The sequence below is a fragment of the Mchenga conophoros genome, linkage group LG3 (genome assembly GCF_057382185.1).
Source record: "Mchenga conophoros isolate Kocher_MC1m ecotype Shallow Benthic linkage group LG3, M_conophoros_male_GT1.1, whole genome shotgun sequence".
In the NCBI taxonomy this organism is placed as follows: Eukaryota; Metazoa; Chordata; class Actinopteri; order Cichliformes; family Cichlidae; genus Mchenga; species Mchenga conophoros.
In genome coordinates, this window is record NC_140528.1 from 27,932,896 (window position 1) to 27,952,974 (window position 20,079).

The 20,079-nt window shown below is 42.3% G+C and overlaps 1 protein-coding gene across 1 annotated transcript in view; it reads left to right on the plus strand.

Annotated features, from left to right (window-relative positions):
* The window catches only part of LOC146577968 (protein NLRC3-like), a 43,913-nt gene extending 24,519 nt beyond the window's left edge, over positions 1 to 19,394 (plus strand). The window contains exons 4-9 of the mRNA XM_085268455.1: positions 952 to 1,125; positions 2,729 to 2,902; positions 3,095 to 3,268; positions 14,837 to 15,010; positions 17,596 to 17,642; positions 17,791 to 19,394. Of these exons, the coding sequence (XP_085124581.1) occupies positions 952 to 1,125; positions 2,729 to 2,902; positions 3,095 to 3,268; positions 14,837 to 15,010; positions 17,596 to 17,642; positions 17,791 to 18,329 (1,282 nt within the window). The 3' untranslated portion in view covers positions 18,330 to 19,394. The remainder of the gene's footprint in view (positions 1 to 951; positions 1,126 to 2,728; positions 2,903 to 3,094; positions 3,269 to 14,836; positions 15,011 to 17,595; positions 17,643 to 17,790) is intronic.
* The last annotated feature ends 685 nt before the right edge of the window (positions 19,395 to 20,079 follow it).

The window sequence follows — 20,079 nt, forward strand, 5'->3', positions numbered from 1 at the left end:
GAACATTCCATAGCATATCATAAATCTCTATACCTTCAGTCCAGCTCATTCTTTACCCCCTCCTACTCTAACAAAAGTTACGACCACCCATCACCTCATTAAGAGCAGGATGTCTGGAGATTTTCAAGTCTCAAGTGGACCGTCTGTGAAGATGCAATAAAACCTAAGGCCCAATTATGAAAACATTCTACATGCATACAACTGGTGTCAGGAGTCATCTTGCTAAACTAAAGAGATATGATTAAAATATGTGATTAATGCACGAGAAAAGAAATCTGCCACCAGTTACAAGATTGTATCTTTTCTTGATGTTTATAATCCAAGTTCTGGTTTCTGTCTCACCTTAAGTACACACTCATTTTTTTATATAATTCTCTGCTATGGCTGTCCTGATTATATCCAGTATAGAGGAAAAACCTTGGGCATCATAATTAAAATTGCCGTCAATGTCCTGTTTCTTGTCAGTAACTGAAATTGTCCAATCGAAAACACGTTGGTATTTAGGGAGGGCAGGACTTTAAAAGGCAGCTTGTTTTTGACAAAAAAAAAAAAAACAAGAGTCTGCACCAAGTCCATCATGTGAGCAATTATTTACAACCACATTTACTGTAATCACAGATATTAGAATTAATAAAGTGACCAACAGTACTGTAGTAAGTTTAGTACTGTAGTAACTGTAGTACTCACTGGCCTGAGCCAGCAGACACTGAACTAGTGTCACTAAATCTACCCACTCTTCTCTGGTTTCCATTTAGATACGCTGGTATAATTGTGTTTAAAATGAAATATTTTTCTTCTGTTAGACTTAAGTTCTTGAACATTTTTTTAATTTAATTTTGCATTGTAGTGTACTCATTTGTACCCATTTGATTACCTAGGTTCAACATATAAAGTGATTATATTTGATAATAGATATTGTTTTGTTGTTCTCGTTCTTGTTGTTTTTTGCAGGCTGAGCAGCTGTAACCTCTCAGAGAAAAGCTGTGAAGATTTGTTGTCAGTCATCAGCTCCCAGTCCTGTAGTCTGAGAGAGCTGGACCTGAGTACCAACAGCCTCAATGATTCAGCTGTAAAGCTTCTGTCTGATGCAGTGGAGAGTCCACATGCCAAACTGAATATCCTGAGGTCAGATCAGAATTTGTATTCTCTTTTGTTTGTTTATATGTTTGTTTGTTTGTTTTTTGTTTTTATCAAGTGAGAACATTTAGCCAGTAAAGGTAAACTTTACCATTTATTGTTGTTTTGTAGAATTTTCATTCATTTCTACACTGAACAAAAATATAAACGCAACACTTTTGTTTTTGCTCCCATTCCCCATGGGATGGACGTAGAGACCTAAAATTCATTCCAGATACACAATATAACCATCCCTCCCAAACAGTGGTCACAAATCAGTCCAAATGTGTGGTAGTGGGCACATCTGCCATATTGAGATAATCCATCCCACCTCACAGGTGTGCCACATCAGGATGCTGATCTGACATCATGAGTAGTGCACAGGTGTACCTCAGACTGCCCACAACAAAAGGCCACCCTGGAATGTGCAGTTTTGTCTCACAGCAAAATGCCACAGATGCCACAAGCAATGAGGGAGCGTGCAATTGGCATGCTGACAGCAGGAATGTCAACCAGATCTGTCGCCCGTGCATTGAATGTTCATTTCTCAACCATAAGCCGTCTCCACAGGCGTTTCAGAGAATATGGCAGCACATCCAACCGGCCTCACAACCGCAGACCTCGTGTAACCACACCAGCCCAGGACCTCCACATCCAGCAGGTTCACCTCCAAGATCGTCTGAGACCAGCCACCCAGACAGCTGCTGGAACAATTGGTTTGCACAACCAAACAATTTCTGCACAAACTGTCAGAAACCGTCTCAGGGACGCTCAACTGCATGCCCGTCGTCCTCATCGGGGTCTTGACCTGACTCCAGCTCATCGCCGTAACAGACTTGTGTGGGCAAATGCTCACATTCGATGGCGTCTGGCACGTTGGAGAGGTGTGCACTTCACGGATGAATCATGGTTCACATTGTTCAGGGCAGATGGCAGCTGAGAATGTCCCAGTTCTTGCATGGCCAGCATACTCACCGGACATGTCACCCATTGAGCATGTTCGGGATGTGCTTGACCGGCGTATACGACAGCGTGTACCAGTTCCCATGAATATCCAACAACCTCGCACAGCCATTGAAGTGGAGTGGACCAACATTCCACAGGCCACAATTGACAATCTGATAGACTCCATGCGACGATGTGTTGCACTGCATGAGGCAAATGGTGGTCACACCAGATACTGACCGGTTCTGGGTCCCCAGACCCCCAATAGCGCAAAAAACTGCACATTCCAGGGTGGCCTTTTGTTGTGGGCAGTCTGAGGTACACCTGTGCACTACTCATGATGTCAGATCAGCATCCTGATGTGGCACGCCTGTGAGGTGGGATGGATTATCTCAATATGGCAGATGTGCCCACTAACACACATTTGGACTGATTTGTGACCACTGTTTGGGAGGGATGGTTATATTGTGTATCTGGAATGAATTTTAGGTCTCTACGTCCATCCCATGGGGAATGGGAGCAAAAACAAAAGTGTTGCGTTTATATTTTTGTTGAGTGTATGTTAAAGTGAAGTTTTACTAACCTACTCAGCACAAAACAAACAGGATTAGTTATTACACCTTGATTACACTTTAACAGCAGTCTTTCTTAATGTTTTTATTTTCAGACTCAACATCTGTGAAATCTCAGAGAAAATCTGTGAAGCTCTGTCCTCAGTTCTCATCTCTGGGTCCTCTAGTCTGACAGAGCTGGACCTGACCATCAAAAACCTGCAGGATTCAGGAGTAAAGCTTTTGTCTGCTGGAGTACAAAGTTTAAACTGTAAACTGAATGCTCTGAGGTCAGATCAAATGTCATTTTATTTTTTTTTAAAACGAAATTAAAGATTTTGTCCATGTTCATCCATATGATGTTGTGTCTTAGAATATTAAGGTTTCCTTTAAAAATAAAAAAAGATGCCACATGTAATGTAGTAATATAATAACAAACTTTACATGAGTATTTGTTTTATAGTTTGTCTTTTATTTTTTAGACTGACTGGTTGTAATCTCTCAGAGACAAGCTGTGAAGCTTTGTCCTCAGTTCTCAGCTCCCAGTCCTCTAGTCTGAGAGACCTGGACCTGAGTAACTCTGACCTGCAGGATTCAGGAGTGAAGCTTCTGTCTGCTGGACTAAAGAGTTCACAGAGTGCAGTGGAAACTCTCAGGTCAGGATTCAAACTTTTCCACATATGATCATTTAAAATGTGAATTATATTATTGATTGACTTATTAATAGAACTTTCAGCTGAACTGTCACTTCATATTATCCTCACAAATGGAATTATCAGGAACCTGCTGGGGCCACACACCCAGTTTAGGGGTCTCTGCCTGAGTGCTGCAATTACCACTGGGACCACTGTTGCCTTCACCCTTCACAACCTCTTGAGCTCAAAACATGTTCCACATTGCTTTGATTACTGCACTTTGATGTATTCAAGTCTTTATTATAATTCACAGCATCCATCCATTCAGGCACCCATTTTTCTAACCACTTATCTACAGCAGCAACAAGAGCTCCGTGATGTTATAAAGTTGGAGTTCGGGTATACCTTGAACAGCCTACCAGTCCATCACAGGGCAGTGTATATTTATACTCATTACTTCACAAATCAAATATTCACGTTAAATGTATAATCTTCCTTTCACTCAATGTTTCATACATTAGCTGTAACGATACATGACCTTTTTTTTCCTACTACATTATAAACATTGAAAATGCATCTATGAGAAACTATTTTCTGCAGTGATGAGCTAGCAACATCACACTAAAGGTGATTCAGCCTCTCTTGCCCTGAAGAAGCATGAGCAGCTTTTCTTTAAGTCCACTCGGTCCCTCCACACTAGCCCAGGACTGGTGAGGCAGACAACCCTGTTGATAACTGCCAATGGGACAAGGGAAGTCTGGGTCTGCTCTTTGTCGCTTTTACCTCTGTGGCTTTTCATGTGGCTGTCCTTCTAACCCAGGGGTGTCAAACTCCAGGCCTTGAGGGCCGGTGTCCTGCAGGTTTTAGATGTGTCCTTGATCCAACACAGCTGATTTAAATCGCCAAATTACCTCTTCCACATGTCTTGAAGTTCTCCAGAGGCCTGGTAATGAACTAATCATTTGATTCAGGTGTGTTGACACAGGTTGGGATCCAAAACCTGCAGGATACTGGCCCTCAAGTCCTGGAGTTTGACACCACTGCTCTAACCCATCTCAATGACAGTGGGATATGTCACTTGCATTGTGACAGTGCTTTTTCTCCATTCCCAGCACCTTCATAGGGTATTGGTCCTGTTAGAGCCTCTGGACATGGTACCAATGGTTACTTCCTCTTTAAAAGCTGGGTTCTTTTATTTATTGCCTTTGACAAACAAGTGGCCACTTTTCATCACTCATCCAAGTGACTTCTTCAGTCTCAGCTGACTGCAGGTTTCCCCAATCTTATAAACAGTACATTTGCATAATGACTGAAACCAGCTCACTGCAGAAACAATGGGCTGGGAGGTCAGTTCCTTAATCTTAATTATGCAAATTCTCATTACCATTGATCAACAACCACTGACCAAAACCCACTGATCAAAGCCCACTGATCAATGGCCATGAGTACCATTCAGAGTTGGGGAATGGCTGCAATCACAGCATTGTAAGATGGTGACAGATGTACCAAAAAGGTGTTTGACTTTACTGAGAAGGCTCGTCTAGCACAGCACAAGAAGACTAAGACCAGGCAACAAAGGAAGTTTGACTTACTTCTTGTACGTCGGAAACCACCGCAAAATACGGAGAGTGTCCTCAGTGGCTAGAAGAGAGAAGGATGTGATACCGAGGATGTGGACAAGTGGGTGAAGAATCTGTCTGACAGACAGTTCACCCAAACAGAGAAAAACATCCTTGCTAAAGGGTTGAATTTTGCTGTCACACCGAGACAAATCCCGCTAGTGGAGCTGATCACAGCCACAGAAACTGCAAGCCTTCTCAGTAAAGTCAAACACCTTTTTGGTACATCTGTCTGTGAAGGTTCTCAGTCATCCAGGTCATCGTAGTCAAAGGAGCTTGCAAAGAAAAGCGTATGGACTTCTTTAAGTTGCTTGAAGACGTCCAGACGCCAAGTTACCCGCCTGACTCTCATTCACTCTGTCACACGCATGCAGACTTTTTCATGCACAGAGGCACAGGGCTCCCTCATCCCATCTTTTAGAGAGAATGGGTAATTATATAAACAGCTTTCAGCGAGGCAGGGATTAGGTCCCAGAGAAAGTGATGCTGTCTAATGCTGGCATATTTCTATCACATACTGGAAAACAGAGCAGGAAGAACCAGGAAGAACATGGAGCGTGTGTGTGTGTGTGTGTGTGTGTGTGTGTGTGTGTGTGTGTGTGTGTGTGTGGTATCTAAAAATAAAATAACCAAAAATAGAGAGGACATAGCCTAACATATGAAACAGGAAAAGATCACTGTGTAATCCATTTATTTCAACAAAGTAACTGTATTCTGAATACCACCTTTTTAAACAGTAACTGTTGGGTCTGTGTTTCCACAAGCCCCGCTAATTCTAGAGACTTATTCATCATGAAGAAAACAAGACAGTCGATCGATCGATTATTTGAGCAAGGGAGGCCTCGTCTGTGTCCACCACGAAAATGACCCCCAGATCTGACCTCCTCCTGCTACCTTTTATTGAGACACAATTCACACAAAACACGTCAGAACAAAGCCACGCCCACATGGTCCTAAGACAAGGCATTTGTATGTATATGTGTGAACTTCTGTAAGAATGTGTGTGTGTGTGTGTGTGTGTGTGTGTGTGTGTGTGTGTGTGTGTGTGTGTGCTTCACTGAGTGAATGGGTTAAATGCAGAGAGCAATTTCCCCACGGGGCTCAATAAAGTACAATAATGTAATAATGTGTGTGTGTCAGACCTCCTGCTGACCAAAGGGTCGTAAACCCAGGAAGCTTACATCAAAAGAAGCAGATCTTCCAGATAAGATGTATCTGCAATAAAACATTTCACCCCCCCACCAGAACCTCGAGAATCTGGGGGGAAGGACAGTGGAATTTCTTTCATCAGAGTTAAACACTGTACAAATGGTAAACATAAAAATGACAAACATTTAACAATTTAACTCTAACAGTAACTGAATATAGATACTTATATTTTGTATTTTAAATATGTAATGTATGTAATGTATTTCGTTACTCCCCAACACTGTCTGTGTAAAGATTTATGTTTCTAAAGTGAAACAGTGAAAAATAACAGTACTGTTAATAAATTAATATGTTGACGTGTTACGACCCCCTCTGCTAGGCGTCAGGGAGGGAGTAACATACACGAGCCCCCAACACAAAACTGAGTAAAGCAAAAGGTTTTAATTACAAACTTTAAACAGAAAACCGACAGGGCTGTTCAACAGACCACTGGGCAGACAATTATTACATAAAGAAAGAACAGTCACGAGTAAAAGTTAAAGGGTAACTAAGGCAGGCTGGCCGCACACAAAATAAAAGCTAGGGTTTTAACTAAGGCAAGCCAGCTTCACAAAATCCTACCCACAGCCAGCTAGCAGCTCAAAACTCTAATCAGACTAAGTTTAAAGCATGCACCAAGATTCGACAAAGTTCAGCAATATGAACAAGTTCAACAAAAGATCGACGAGGGAGGCACGAAGGGCAAACTGCATGTTTAGTCCTAAGCAGCAGCCACTGAGTGAAGGACCTCCAGCCTTTTGTAGCCACAGGTGGGCACGATCAGCCACTGATTGCCTCTTGGAGCATCACGGGATCCCCGGGCAGCCAATCGTCCGTGTGGTCTGGCACACTTCATTCTGCATAAGAGAGGGTTGGCACGGGTCTCCCAGTAACCAATCACACACGAGTCCTGGAACACATTGATTTACCTAGAGGAAGGCGGGGCCACCTGAGGCCAGAGGCCGTAACAGACGTTGTACAGAAAGGCCAATTTTGGCACACATCTGTCCTGAATTCGTGAAATGACAAATGACCACAGGTCCAAGTGTGTCAAAACAATGATTTTATTAAACGCATGTGTGGAGGAAATACACCGTCACAATCCTCAGCATAAATCCCCCCAAAAAGCATACTTAAAATGTTTTTATATGTCATGTTTTTATATCTCATGCATCAAAGCAGATACATAACATGCATAAGTTACAGTAACCACAGCTTTTCTGCTGACAATCTTTGACGCACACTCAAAAAGACATTTTCTCCGTCTCCACGCCAGGTGCTTCCTGTAGATCTTCTTATTCTCACTTATCTCTGGAACATCAGAAGCACATCCTACAAAAAACTGTTGCTTATGCAGGCACAAAATGCAGTTACAAGAAAAATACGTCTTAACTCTAACCTAGAAATGTGTCTATATAATGTCTGTGTACGCAAGCGAGCTGTCACGACCTCACTGCATTCTGTCTCACCTCTTACCTCACCAGATAAAGCTTGTAACCTCCTACCAGACAGAAGGCCAACTCCTTTGTAAGCACATTTTCCCATAGGTGTAATAACATGATTGAAACTGTATGTTTAATAAATGGAATAAATATTTAATCAAATGCCACTGCTCAAAGCTTAATAACAGGATATAAAAATAAACACAATATAGAAATGATATAATCCCCACAATTCAAGTCAAAAACACATCAAACTTTAAGAGTTTTTTCCAAGGATGAGGAAGCAGACTCAGCCCCAAACAGCTGAATATATGGATGGTTCCCACAGCAACCACAGCAGTGTGCTCTCAGTATACTTAGTTGTATAAAGGAGTTCGTGGTGTGTTGCACTGAATAACTAAGCAGCTGAAACAGCCTCATGTATGTTGACACAGGGAAAGAATAGTGTGCTGTTCACAGCAGTCACAGCTCGCTGCCTTCAACAGTCTCTTCCTTCCTTGTTTGGATGTCACTGATATCATCTTCTGCTCTCCCACTGACCACCTGTTGGAGGTAGCATGCTAAGATGGCTAACAGCAGCATCAGTACATGTAGTCCTTAGTGATGGAAACTGGAACCATGAAGTCAGTGATGCTGGAATAAGCCTCTCCACAGTGACACTAATGGTCACTATCATGACTCTTTGATGATATTCTGTAAAACACTGACAGACAAAAGTGTTGGACAAATCTGAACAAGTCTACTTATTATACATGACTGTCCATAATTCTGATGGACACATGTTTTGGAGAAACGCCCTCCCCCTGATGATCCTCTAATCACCTGAGCCAAGGTGTGAAACTGGGCGTGGGTCCCAATCAGCCAGAGTTTCGGGTGTGTTCATTGTGAAACCTGGCCCCACCTTATCATGCGAATTCCTGAGATCAGATGGCCCAGGATGTGAGTGGGCGTTAAGGCGTCTGGGAAGGGATCTCAAAACTGGATTATAGATGGCAGAGAGCTGGTGTCGTAAACCCCCGCCTCTGTTCAAAGATGGTCGCTCACAGTGGACATAGATGCTTCTTTCACTCCTCTTTCAAACCATCTGTCCTCTCTGTCCAAAATGGGAACATTGGCATCCTCGAAAGAGTGACCTTTGACCTTTAGATGCAGATGGACTGCTGAGTCTTGTCCTGTGGAGGTGGCTCTTCTGTGTTGTGCCATGCGCTTGTGAAGTGGCTGTTTGGTCTCTCCAATGTAGAGGTCTGAGCATTCCTCGCTGCACTGTACAGCATACACCACGTTGTTAAGTCTGTGTTTTGTTTCTATTTTCTCATATTTTACTAAAAAAAATTAAAATAGTGTTATTTTGGCAAACTTTCTTGGTTTATATCATCATATAGGGACTCCTCAAAACAAGTTAAATATAAAAGATCTCCTTTTATCTACATTTGTCTTCTAGCCATAATTCTGTGTGTATTACAGTCATTTTCTAACACTCGGAAATTTGGAGCCCTGGGTGATTGTCTGATAATATTTACTGTGAATTAAAAAGGGGGCATATTTACATTTAACTAACTCTACAGCTTCAGAGTCTGTAAGAAGGAACAAATAGTAGTATAAAGGCTTCTTGCATGGCTTCTTTATATGTGATATTGTAGCTGATTTAAGGCTGTTCGTGTGGGAACGTTTCTCAGCCTTGACTCATTTCATAAGGAATGATCCAGCAGCTCACATAAGACCATAAAAATGGTTAGTTTCAAATAATGCCAGGCAAAAATCGCATTCACATCAAATAAAATCAACCCTGTTAACAGTTCCTCATGTTTGAGACTGTCCACACTTAAAAATATTGAAGTTTTGAAAAAAAAAAAACATCACTTTGTAAATGTTCTTACTTTACAGAGTCAAATTATCTCTGTGGTCTAATGTTTAAATTGATACTGGTTTAACTTTCTGAGTCTGTGTGCGTGTGTGTGCAGTGTTGCCAACTTAGCGAGTTTTCAGACCCCTTAGCAACTTTTTTTCTAAAGAAAGTCGCTAAAAAAAGACGTGAAAGCGCGTATCGCTTTTACTCTCAACAAGCAGCGGGTGCTGTAACGCAGTCAGTTCTTCTTTTACTCTTATGCTGTTTTGTGGATCACAAGGTTTAAAACTACTTAAAAACACACACACACAGTAACTCCACCAGAGCGCCTATTTCGGGTCACTTTTGCCGGTCCAAGCCCGGGTAAAGGAGCAGGGTTGGAATTGTGACATAAAAAAAAACAATAATTGCTAAAAGAAATTAATTTGTAAAATAAATAAACTAAATAAACTCAATAAACTCTAAATGCATTTAGGACGTTTTTAACTCACTTTATGTCTTGATGTCTCTGCCACGATGTTATTTCTCTCTCCAACAACGTAGGTTACAATTACATTAGCATGATCAATTATGCAAATTAGGTGATGACATCATTTAGCGACTTCTAGCGACTTTTAGGACAACCAATAGCGATTGGCAACACTGTGTGTGTGTGTGTGTGTGTGTGTGTGTGTGTTTAGATGTTTTTGTCTGAGCTCCCATTCAGCAGCATGTTGGAATGACATGTACGAACATGTTTGAGCTGCAGGCAGCTGTGTGTGTCAGGTATCACTTGGGAAATGTGTGTATGTGTGAAGTAATTACAGCCACTGTGCAGCACAGTGTGCTACTGACTGTGTGTGTGTTACCATGACTGAACAGCATCTGCAGACATATGTAAGTCCTTAGATATACGTGCATGTTTGAGTATGTGTGTCTCTTCTTGTATTTAATAGTGATGTGCGGATCGATCCTGAAATATCGATTCCTCCGATACCAATCATTTATGTTCCAGAATCGATTCTCACATTAAAATATTGATAGTTTAGTAATTTAGAGTAAATTTGTAGTTTATCATTAACAGGAACACAGTGGAAAGAAACGATAACATTCGGATTGTCTACATTCAAAGGAACTACTTCCTCTTCCGCCTTTCATAGTCATGTGCGAAATACGGCTGTATAAATGTCTCGCAGCCCCTTGGCGCGCGCACTCACGACAATGGCTGAGCGTAATTGTGCGGATGTATTTTACCTCCACAAACAGCTGAGACGTGGTTTGGATACATGTGGCAAAAAAAGTGAGGTGTTGTGGCCATACTTGCCAACCTTGAAAAAAAAAAGAAGAAAAGAAGAAAAAAAAAAGAAAAAAAAAAAGAAAAAAGTTTGTGTTTTGGAGTTTTGTCTTTCGGGTGAACCAGTTTTTGTCTGAGTGTGTTGCTGGGTCTGAAATGCACTGGGATGTCATGCTTGGAGAAAACTCTCCTGAGTTTTTCTGATACACCGGCTACATAGGGGATGACAATGTTGTTGCGTCTGTCCTTCTTATCCTCCCTCGCTGGTGTCTGATCTTCTTTTCTGTGCCTCTTTGCTGACTTTAAAAACGCCCATTTAGGATAGCCGCATGTTTTGAGTGCTTCCTTTACATGTGTGTGTTCCTTCTTTTTCCTTCAGGCTTAGAGGGAACATGTTCTGCCCGGTGGTGTAGGGTCCTGATTACTCCAAGTTTGTGTTCCAGAGGGTGATGGGAGTCAAAGAGGAGGTACTGGTCCGTATGTGAGGGCTTCCGGTAAACTTCGATGTTGAGGTTGCCGTTCTCTTCAATGTGCACAGCGCAGTCCAGGAAAGGCAAACAGTTGTCCTTTGTGTCTTCCCTGGTGAACTTGATGTTTTTATCCACAGCGTTAATGTGCGCAGTGAAGGATTCCACTTCTTGTGTCTTGATTTTGACCCAGGTGTCGTCCACATATCTGTACCAGTGGCTGGGTACTCTTCCTTTGAAAGAGCCAAGAGCCTTCCTTTCCACTTCCTCCATGTAAAGGTTGGCTACAATAGGTGACACGGGGGAGCCCATGGCACAGCCATGTTTTTGTCTGTAAAAGCCTTCGTTGTATTTGAAATATGTAGTGGTGAGGCAGAGGTCTAACAGTGTGCAGGTCTGATCGGGTGTGAAGTTGGTCCTGTCTTCCAAGGAGCTGTCTTCTTGTAGTCGTTTTCTAACAGTCTCCACGGCCTCCGTGGTGGGTGTTGTGATATTTTGATACCACGGTTAGCATTTACAGGATATTGTTTTATACAGGAAAACTGTTACTCAATAAGGCCCATCTACTAGTTGTTTTTCTCTTTCTCTGTGACCCAAGAATTAATGTGTAAGACTCACAAGCTGGTACCCCAAGGTCGAAAATACCACAGAGACGAGACCACTTCCTTACTCCCATCCTCCCTTCTTTATCTCTTAGAAAAAGGCTCGTTAAAGGCCAGGTGGTTTGTTTCAGAATTCACTAATGAAAGAACTCTGTATTTTATGTCTAGGAGTGTATTTTGCTGGGATGATCATAAATTGTAGCTGAACTGATAAACTACACACAGGATACTTCTTTGCTCACAAGGCAGGAAGACGTTTCCTTATTTGGTCTGTACCGGTTTGAACTGAGAACCTGCTGACACACGAACCTTTTTTTCCTCTATATAAGCTGTTATGTACTAAATAAACCTTTGAGTCGATTTGGGAAGACAACCTGAAGCAGTCTGTGTTTCCTTGTTCTCCCAAGCTGCTCCCGACGTCGTAACTAACCCAGCTGAATGGCATACCTGAGTGTTACTTTAAATAATTAGGAATCTTAGAAGGAAAGGACAGAACTCTGCTTATCGCTCGTGCCTTGGAGGGAAAACCGGGATGGACATTTTTTCCTTCAGTGGGTATGCAAGTGAAGAGAGAGACTACATCAAAGGACACCATGGTTTCATCTGGATCCAGGGTAAGTTTCTGGACCTTGTCGGTGAAGTCGGTGGAGTTCTTGATGTGGTGTGGGGTGTTCCCCACGAGAGGAGCAAGGACGGTAGCAAGGTGTTTTGCAATGTTATAAGTAGCTGAGTTTATGCTGCTGACTATGGGTCTGAGTGGGACAGCTTCCTTGTGGATTTTAGGAAGTCCGTAGATGCAGGGTATGGCATCCCCTGGGTAAAGGCTGTGATATGTAAGGCGGTCAATGATTTTGTCCTTTTCAAAGTCTTGAAGGCAAGCTATAACTTTCTTTTTGTAGCTGCTTGTGGGGTCTCGCTTTAAGGCTTCGTAGGTATTGTTGTCACTGAGGAGAGTAGCGATCTTTGTGTGGTAATCTGTAGTGTTTAGGACCACGGTGCATCTTCCCTTATCAGCTGGTGAAACAGTGATGTTGTGGTCTCTTCTCAGGGAAGCGACGGCCTTCTTTTCCTGTATTGTGAGGTTGGACGGAGGGACTTTGGCACTGGAGAGGGTGGCTTAGACTTTCATCCTGATTTGCTCTGCTTCTGTCTGTGATAATTTATTAATCCGTATGGCGGTTTCTGTGGCTGTGATGAGGTCCACTATGGGCAACTGTTGCGGAGAAATGGCAAAATTGAGTCCTTGAGATGCATTATGTTGGTTTTTAGGTTTTCTGGGAGTTTGTGTCATCAGGCTTGTTCTACACACTGTCAATCAAAGCTACAAGCTGGCATGGCGTTAGTTTTGATTTGGAATCACTTTTAAAAAGGTAGATTTCCATGAAAAGACTAAATTTGTTTTCTTTCTTTATACAAAGTTCATCCCATTTTCACAGGCTCATTCTGACCAATCAGAAGCCTCCATTTCATGCACATTGTAGCAACTTCCACAGTCGCTAGAGGCCGAGGATGGAGCCTGCCTATTTGCATGACACGCTGTCAACTTTACGCAATAATGCGAGAGGTGGAATTGCTTACTTGTTTATTAAAGTGCTTTGAGAGTTTACAGAGTAATGTGATCGGCTCACGATTCAGACTCTTAAAACATCACAGGCTCTAATGCAACAAGAGGAAACTCGTTGTGCAGCGGTCAACAAAAACTACGGCTACCCAGCCCTCCTCTCTGTCAAAATCAAACCAGTGAATGACAGACTGACAACGCCCACTTAATTTCACCGCTAGCACCCACGTGACTCCCATTACACATCACCATAGCAACCAAACAAATGAAAACCCAGTGATCATCAAAATTCAATACATTTAATTATGGGTCCTACACACATCTTTAAGTCGTCCTCTGCTGAACATCTTCTGAACCATTAAGAAACTTTCCTGAACTTTATCTTCTAACACTGGCCTGATGTTTCACTGTCAGTCTGGAGTTTGGCACATAGTGTTTGTATGCAAACTGTAGTGGGTCCTGGGCATGCTGTACCTGTGGTCGGAGGATGTCAAACCTGTTGAAGACGTAGTTGAGTTTGTTTGCCTTCTCCACATTCCCCCCCAATGTGCTGTTCTTGGTGTTGTGGCCTGTGATGGTTTTCACATCATTCCATTCCTTATGGAATTCCTTATGTCACGTCATATGACTCATACATTTTGATTAGCACCCAAAGAACTAAAGAAAGGCCAAAAGGACGTTCAGCCAATCAAATCCCTCCTAGGAACAGGAAGTCTAGAGAGGAAATGGAGCAGAGAAGGAGAATCACCAGTTTAAATGTCTGAATTTTAAACTGGTGACCCTCTAAAGAGGCTTTTATTGACTCTTTCTGTTTTCATTACAGGTTTTTTCACCATTTAAACTTTTTAATATCAGATTGAGAAATAACTTTTTAGTTATTTCTACATTTGACACAAATAATGACTTTCTGACTTGACTTTGGACTAATCTAACAACTCAGCCTGGCTATGTTGGACTTGGTGTGGAAGCAGCTCCCAGTTTGAGTTCAGGAGACAGACACCCTCTCTACTTTGAAGATCAGCTTCAAACTTTCCTTTTTGATAAAGCTTATAGTTCGAGCTGGATCAGGTGACCCTGAACCATCCCCTAGTTATGCTGCTATAGGCTCAGGATGTTGGTGGACTTCCCATGATGCTTCTGCTCTTCTTCTCCACTCCCCTCTTTTCACTCCTGGTGCTTTTATATGTCACTACTGCATCTCCTTAACTTTTGTCTTCTGTCTCCTTAGTTTGTATTTTGTTCTTGTCTCTCTGAGCTCATCTCTTCTCTTTCCCCTCACCCTGCAACCAGTCATGGTAGATGCTTCTCCTGGAGCCTGTTTTCACTGGGAGGATCTTTGTGTCAAAGGGAGTTCTTCCTTCCCACCATCACCAAGTGCTGCTCACAGTGGATTGTCTGATGGTTGGGGCTTTCGCTCTATATTGTAGGCTGTTACCTTATACTGCTAAACAACTTAAGATGACTGCTGGCGTCTGTTGGGAATTGTCACTTATACATACAGTTACATTGAATGGATGTAAATTGATAGATGTTATTGTGACAAAGAGAAAATGATTGTTGACAGATGGATTGTTGTTTTGTGTGTCTGCAGTCTGTCAGGCTGTCTGATCACAGAGGAAGGCTGTACTTCTCTGGCCTCAGCTCTGAGCTCCAACCCCTCCCATCTGAGAGAGCTGGACCTGCGCTACAATCATCCAGGTGACTCAGGGATTAAGCTGCTGTCGGCTGGACTGAACGATCCAGGCTGGAGACTGGACACTCTCAGGTATGGAGAGAATGTCTAATAGAGGAGGAACAGATGGAAACATTTCCTGTGTCCTTCACTCACTTCCTGTTTGTTTCCTGCGGCCTCCAACCTACTTAGCAGTAGCTGGCAATTCCTATTCACCTAAAATTAGCATTAGCCACTAATGGCATTCTACTAAGCATTAATTCCTCACTAATATAACACTAATTCACATCAAATTAGCTTTAGCTGCAAGCATCAGCCAACTTAGAACTAGCTGCAAACATTGTTAAAAGGGAAGTGAAAAGTTTTAGCATTATCGGGTAATGCTAACTCGCATCAAATTAGCATTAGCTAATAAAAGCAGCCTTCTTAGCATTAGCTGCTCACATTGTTATAATGCAAGGGGAAAGAGTTAGCATTAACGGATGATGCTAAGTCACGTCAAATTAGCATTAGCTAGTAATGGCAGCCTACTTAGCATAAGTCCTCACATCGTTATAATGCAAAGGAAAATAGTTAGCATTATTTGATAATGCAAATTCACATCAAATTAGCAATAGTTATTAACGGTAACACACATCACATTGTTAAAATTGAAGGAAAAATAGTATAAGCATTAGCTACTCATATTTTTAAAATATAAGAAAAACATTGTTAGCATTAGCGGATAAATTAGCATTAGCTAATAACGGCACCCTATTTAGCATTAGCCGCTCACATTGTTAGAAATTAAGACAATATGGTATTAGCATTAGTTGCCAATGCTTATTCACCTAAAATTAGCATAGCCACTAATGGTAGCCTATTTAACATTAACTCTTCACATCGCAGGGGAAAAGTTAAAATTGAATGAAAAATACTGTTCACATTAGCTACTCATATTGTTAAAAAGTACGAAAAAAAATTGTTAGCATAAGCGGATAATGCTAATTCACCTCAAATTAGTATTAGCTAATAACGGCAACCTACTTAGCATTAGCTGGTCACATTGTTATAAAGCAAGAAAATATGGTATTAGGATTAGCTGCCAATTCCTATTCACCTAAAATTAGCGTTAGCCACTAATGGCAGTCTACTTAGCATTAAATCCCGACTAATATAATGCTAATTCACATCAAATTAGCATTAGCTGCAAGCATCAGCCTACCTAGCACTAGCTGCTCACATTGCTATAAAGCAAAGGAAAACAATATGAGTATTAGGTTCTAATGCGTATTTGCCTTAAATCAGATGTAGGTGCTAATGGCGGTCTACTTAGCATTAGCAGCACAGATTGTTGTAATGCTAGGGAAAAGAGTGTTAGCATTAGCCGTGCACATTTTTTAAAGTTAAGGGAAATAGTGTTAGCATTAGCTACTCACATTGTTAAAAAGTAAATGTTAACATTAGTGGATAATGCTAATTCACATCAAATTAGTATTAGTTAATAACGGCAGCCTATTTAGCATTAGCAGATAATGTTGACCCTGGCCCATTGGAAAAGTTCAGAACTAAAGATTTAGGAGTGTTTCTCGATAGCTCTTTCTCATTTGAGAAACAAATAAATTCTGTTATTAAAACCAGATGTAAGGTTTATATTGTTGACTGTCATTTATGCTTAGAAATATTTACTCATATATGCTTAAAGTTTTATAATCGATTGCATAATGATAGAGGTTTGATCCTTAGTAGTCTGTAAAGACTCTGTGTGCCTTCCAGAGTGCTCTGGCATGCACACACCACTTGGGGTCATGAGAGAGGTCGTACCCTCTCTTATTGATTTATGGTGTAGGAGGACACCTACTCTGTATCTGCTTAAGTATAAGAGCCCTTTGTTAGGGGGACCGCTGGACTCTTAGCACCAGCTTTGGGGTCACAGGGTCACATCTGGAACACACACACACACACACTATGCACAGACTGGTACTCTTTGTTCATACCTGTGTAAGACGTCATAATGAACTTGTGCATATTCATGTAAGCTCAATAAAGAGCAGTGTTACGAGGGAGCAGACGAGAGCGACTGAGGTCAAGTGAAGGAACGGCGCTGTCACAGTTCTCTCCCTCATCAATTGTCTGGTTCCAGCGGTGGGTCTGTGCTAGACGACCCATCACCAGCTTTTTCCACTGGTTACCAGTACGTGGTAGAATCCACTTCCAGATCTGGTTGTCTTTAAATCTGTGAATGGATTGGCTCCATCTTATCTCTCTTTAACAAAAGAATCCAAGTGGAGCCCTCAGGTCTGCAGATAAGCAGCTTCTGACCAGAACTAGACGTAAAAACAGAGGTGAGCTTTATCGATGGCTGCAGCCAAACTCTGGAACAGTCGCCCTTCACATCAGGTCGTCACCAACACTGGACATTTTTAAAAGCCGGTTGGAAACACATTTGTACTCTGTAGCTTTCAATCCTGACCAGTCTTTATAGTCATTACTGTGTATGTTTCCTATTTTCTCTCTACTCTGTGCAGCACTTTGGCTCAAGCTGTTTTTAAATGTGCTGATAAATAAATGTCGATTTCTTTGAATAAAACAGTGGAGCCGAGCTTTGAGCTCAGTGTGTAACAGTGTGTGTGTGAGAGCCATGTAATGTCCATGTGTGCATGCTGACTGTGCTGCTCTGACCCCCCTCCTCCTTTCAGGGTGGAGCCTGCTGGAGTCCGATGGTTGAGACCAGGTCTGAGGAAGTGTAAGTGTGTTTTTAATGGGATTCATGAAAACAAAGCAGCACACATTCAACCATCTTCATCATGTCAGGAGTCATCATCAAAGTGTCAATCAATGAACAGATGATGGATCAATAACTGCAGCTGGATTGTGTTTGTTCTCTCCATCAGATTCCTGTCAACTCACAATCGACACAAACACAGTGAACACAAACCTCCAACTGTCTGACAACAACAGGAAGGTGACACGTGTGGAGGAGGTTCAGTCATATCCTGATCATCCAGACAGATTTGATGTTCGTCCTCAGCTGCTGTGTAGAAATGGTCTGACTGGTCGCTGTTACTGGGAGGTCGAGTGGAGAGGATGGGTTAATATATCAGTGAGTTACAGAAGCATCAGAAGGAAAGGAGGCAGTGACTGTGTGTTTGGATACAATGATCAGTCCTGGACTCTGATCTGTGATTATAATGGTCCTCGTTATGTCAGGCACAATAACATACAAACACCCATCTCCTCCTCCTCCTCCTCCTCCTCTGTCTCTAACAGAGCAGCAGTGTATGTGGACTGTCCTGCTGGCACTCTGTCCTTCTACAGAGTCTCCTCTGACACTCTGATCCACCTCCACACCTTCAAAACCACATTCACTCAAACTCTTTATCCTGGGTTTGGGTTTCTCTGGTTTCCTGGTTCCTCAGTGTCCCTGTGCTGAGTGGAGTGTAAAGAGTGTCTCCTGTTACAGAAACACTCTGACTGTTGAACAGATAGTTCAGTCTGTACATGTCTGTCTCTTTCACTCACAAACACGTTTTCACATTCATGGATTCAATCAGTTGATGTTTGAAACTCTTCTAAATGATTCCTTGTAAACTTCTTCAGTCACAAACAAACAGGAAGTGATGTCACATGTGTTCCTGTCCACACAGCAGAATGAGTCTATTGCTGACAGTGATGTACAAACAGAGTGAGCATTTCTGAGGCCCAAAATAAACTGAGTAGTTCACTGAATGAACAATGGACTGTGAGCTCAGTTCCTTCATCATTAGTATGGATTATATATGTATATGTATTATATTAGTATCATATATATCAGGTGCTGCTGCTTTCAGTCATTGTGCAAATGTGCTGTTTGTAAGCTTGTAAAGCTGCAGTCAGCTGAGACTGAAGAAGTCACCTGATCAGTGAGCAAACGTTTCTGAAAACGTCCAGATGAACAGAATCAACCTTTTGGGATCAGCCAGCAATGCAGCATCATTGTTGTTCAGCTTCAGAGGTTTGCAGGAATGAACTGATGAGCAGAAACAGCTGCAAAGTCCAAGAAAATACCAGCTGGAGTTCAGCTGCATTTGAAGAAGTCAAAGAAAAGTAAGGATGGCAAAGGGCGACGTTTTCTTCCAAAGAGCTGCAAACATGGTCGACGCCTCATTAGAAGAATCATCTGGACATTTGTGAGGAACTCTAACCAAGAAAGCAACGTCACACAGATCCAACAGACAGTTTCCATGACTGCAAGTGTTGAGTGGAAAAATGCTACATTGCATTATTGCATCCTCTCACCACAGGAGGCGCTGTTGGCACCACTGATTGCTGATCAGCTGTTCTCTGATGATCTGATTGATACTGTGAATAACGGGACTCACTGAACTCTGTGACACAGTGAAGATTACAGAGTTTAACTTCAACATCTGACTGACGTCACACAGACAGAAGGATGAACCAGTGAGGCACAGAACACAGTTACTGGAGATACTGGATCAGCTCCATGTGAACCTCTGATGGAGAAGCTGCTGAGCCACAGAAACATCAGGACATGACAGCAGCTGCACTTATCTAACAACATGTAGCAGAGCTGATCTATGTTAGAGGATCTATCACAGCAGCTGAAGCCAAAGTCCAACACTGGATACCAGCTGAGCCTGTGCTGAGTGTAGTGTTACAGGAAAAGGGCAGAAACACTGGTAGCTCCCAGTGATGCTGACTGGGGCACAGAGCTGAATGATGCAGCATCAGGACACTGTTTCAGTCTGACTGACAGAGAAACCTGTAGCTGTATCTACATGTGAGGCAGAGGCCACACAAGCAGCTTTCTATGTTTCACAGTGACTGAGATCTTCAGTGGGGGTGGACATGCTCCTGTACAGACCTCTGAGGAGAACCAAGGTGCAGTCAAAGAGTCCAGTCTGTCCTCACAGATGTGAACATGTGCTTTCATCAGGTCTGCTGTCAGCTAGCAGGCTCACATCAGAATCACTGTTCCTGAAAAACACAGTCTGTGTGACATCATCAGTCAGCTGATGGTCCCAGATCTGAATGGTTTCTGTCTCTACTGAGGAAGTCAGAGAATATCACTGAGGTGTGGATCAGGTCTGAGTGAGCTGTGGAGGGACAGCTTTAAACAGTCCACAGGTCTCACGTCCTGCTCAGTCTGGTAGCAGATACCTCGTATTGTTCCAGATGTGCTG